Source organism: Blennius ocellaris (assembly GCF_963422515.1).
Source record: "Blennius ocellaris genome assembly, chromosome: 10".
Taxonomy (NCBI): Eukaryota; Metazoa; Chordata; class Actinopteri; order Blenniiformes; family Blenniidae; genus Blennius; species Blennius ocellaris.
In genome coordinates this window covers 6,076,484-6,079,683 of record NC_137659.1, presented here as the reverse complement: position 1 = coordinate 6,079,683, position 3,200 = coordinate 6,076,484, and the positions used below count along the sequence as shown (strand labels likewise).

The window sequence follows — 3,200 nt, the reverse complement described above, 5'->3', positions numbered from 1 at the left end:
TCAAAGTTTTGGATTCCTGATTTATTATTAGGGATTCAAATAAATACTGTAACCACGAAGAAGAATGAAAGGGGGAAAAAGCAATGCCACATCAAATATACAGTTGATTTTTATATTTTTGGACATTTTGGGTTCACATTCTGTCAGAAGTGTGTGCCATGACCATCCTCTCATTAAATTCCTGTGTGTTTCTTTTTAACCCACTGCTCTGAATCTAATTATATTTTATTACCACTCATCAAAAAAAGACATATCTCTTTTTTTTGTCGCCGTGATTAAGTGAAGTAGTGACAGTCCTTTACATGGATTTGTTGGTGCGGCTCGGCCTCCAGCGGTTTCTGTCATTAAGGCTTGTTCTTTTCAGTGAATTACGTAAGTATGGATGGTTGCTATTGCCCGTGTGTTTGTGATTTGAATATTCAACTTTTTTTTTTTTTTTTTTTTTCCAAATGTGCCTCTTGTGCCAAATGGGCCGGTCTTGCGCTGCGCCGTGCGTCAGGAGTGGGGGAGGAACCACACTTTATAGGCTGCTCTTGCGCTCCCTCGCCAGTCACACAGCTACACTGAGCCGGCAAACCTGAGGTAGTGGCTTTATAAAGGGCTAAATTTACCAAATTTACGTTGTTTCCTGAGCTCTCACAATTGGTCGGGCGCGCTCGGGCTCTCGGGTTATAAGGTTTGGAGGACCTCCTACCCCTCTAAAAAGTTTGTTCATGTACTCGGAGCGCAGCTGTGGAGAGGAGACAGTGAGATAGGCGCACGGACTCTGCGCGGCTGCCGCTCAACACGACGCGACTTTGACCACAGACAGTTGTCATATTTTAATTATTTTGTGTTAAATCCAACGATGGCCTTATCCGGAGTGATGCTACCGTCATTTTCGACATTCTCAAACCAAAGAGAAAAGACTTGGGAAAACGTAAGTTCTACTTTTCTTCAAACTTTGATGTGAAACGTGATTTATTATATTTTCATTAGAAGTGCATGAGTTGTCAAGCTGGTTCCTCTACAATGCCAAACTTTTTTTTGAAGCTTATATCATGTCTTAATGGGTTATATCCTCACTTTTACAGAGATGGAAAGGGGAGATGGACAAACTGGTTTCCACCAACTGCTCCATGCTGGAGATGGTACAAAACCTGGACAGCCACAGCAGAAAGGACGACGAGGATCTCAGTAACTACCTGGATCTGGATTTTATTCTCTCAAACACGACCGGGTCGGACAGCACGGCGGAGTTCGTCGGCACAACCGATCCCAACATGTACCCGACCGGAAGCTCGGTGCCATCGTACCCGGCAGACGACCACCGCTCCCCGCCGCCCCCATACGGCGCCAGTCTTATGACAGAGCTCCTGCGCTCAGAAGGAACCTGCAACTATGGCATTACGCGCAACCCTGGCATTCAGGGGAGGTTTTATGTCAACACGACGCCTTTCCCCCGCCCGGACAACATCAAAGTGGAGCCACCCATGGACAGTTACGGCCCGGTTATGGGTATGGTGCCGCAGAGTTGTAGCAAAATCAAGCAAGAGGGAAACGTCTCGTGCATGATGTCCTTCGAGCAGCCACGCGTGGCCATCTCTCCCCGAGCTGCCAGCAGCATGACGCCCCCACTCAGCCCCGACGACCAGGGAGCCTCGGACTGCCAGACACAGCTGTGCCAGCCCATGAACTTTCAGCAGAAGTACCACACGCAGGCGGCTTTCCAGCACCACCCCCAGGCCCACCAGATGCAGATGCCTTACCACGCTCCGCATCCCGGCTTCGGCATGTATGACGAGAGTCTCAGCCTGCAGCCGGGCGCGCAGAGGGTGATGCTCACGCCGCCCTCGTCGCCTCTGGAGCTGCTGGAGACCAAGCCGAAGAGGGGTCGGCGCACGTGGCCACGGAAGCGCACAGCCACGCACACCTGCACCTTCGCCGGTTGCGGGAAGACGTACACGAAGAGTTCCCACCTGAAGGCACATCTCCGAACTCACACCGGTAAGTTCACGATTAAAACCCGCAACGAAAAAGCTGCGTCCGCGCACGATTACGCACGCCGTTTCAAAAACCGCCGCACCTCTTTCAGCGCGAAGCTAACCAACTGCATGTTTTGTCCTTGCAGGTGAGAAGCCGTACCACTGCAGCTGGGAAGGCTGTGGATGGAAATTCGCCAGGTCCGACGAATTGACCCGCCATTTCCGAAAACACACCGGACACAGGCCGTTCCAGTGCCACTTGTGCGAGCGCGCCTTCTCCAGGTCTGACCACCTGGCGCTTCACATGAAGAGACACATGTGAAGGAGCCCAAAGAAGGACTTGGGGGTTCATGGGTGGGGTTGTGTTGTTTTTATTTTGATTCCAGTGTATTTTTTATTTAAAATGTTCTCCACATGACCAAAGTCTTTTTTTATATATATATAATATTGAAACAAAAAATTAGTGTTATTATTTTCCTTTAATAATGTAGCTGGTACTACTTTGGTTCTCTGAAAGCTTTAGAAAAGCTTTGTTTGCTTTACAGCAGGCAGACCAAGAAGGGGCTGGCCCTGTATATACTACTCTTCCTTGACAGAACTGGAATGCTGTGTTTGACACAAAAGTGCCTTTCTATGACTGTGCTACTGTAAAACTCTTTGTGTGACAGAACTACGTGGCCAGAAAACTGTACATGTTCTCGATGACAGGAGTGAAATGCACATACAGTTGCCTAACATGTGCAAAGACAATGTTTTATTTAAACTGCCTCAGTGTCTGAACGGCTCTTTCCATCCTTTTTTTTTTTGGACACTTTCTCCCATTTGGAACTGTTTCTTTTTTCTTGGTGTGAAACTCTTTGGATCCAGCCCCTCTGTACACTATCAGGGCTTGATGTCCTGTGCATTATTTTTTACTTAAATTTATATAAATAAGTACATGGATTTTATACTGTAAAATGTGTATTTATTGTAAATATTAAAAAGAAGTGAACTCAATACTGGCAGTGGGAAGTCATTGTTTTCATGTGCTTAGTCATTTTGGATTATTGTTCACACATTGTTTAATTGACCACATCCACCCAGTCAGAAGTTTCTCAACTGGGTTTTTAAAAAAACAAAAGCAAAACATAAAACGGCAGCAGATCAATTCCACTAAATATGTTCTCCATCCCTCAAGTTTTATCCTCAGATTCTGAAACACTTGATTTCCACTGTGATGTTTTGCAGCTGCAAGAC

At 46.7% G+C, this 3,200-nt stretch overlaps 1 protein-coding gene across 1 annotated transcript; it reads left to right on the top strand.

The window, feature by feature from the left end:
* The first annotated feature begins 561 nt into the window (after nt 1-561).
* LOC308135880 (Krueppel-like factor 2) lies at nt 562-2,960 on the top strand. Its single transcript, XM_080504022.1, has 3 exons — nt 562-919; nt 1,074-1,986; nt 2,111-2,960. The coding sequence occupies exons 1-3, from the start codon at nt 848-850 to the stop codon at nt 2,284-2,286; spliced, it is 1,161 nt and encodes a 386-aa protein (XP_080360148.1). The 5' UTR covers nt 562-847; the 3' UTR covers nt 2,287-2,960.
* Nucleotides 2,961-3,200: the final 240 nt, after the last annotated feature.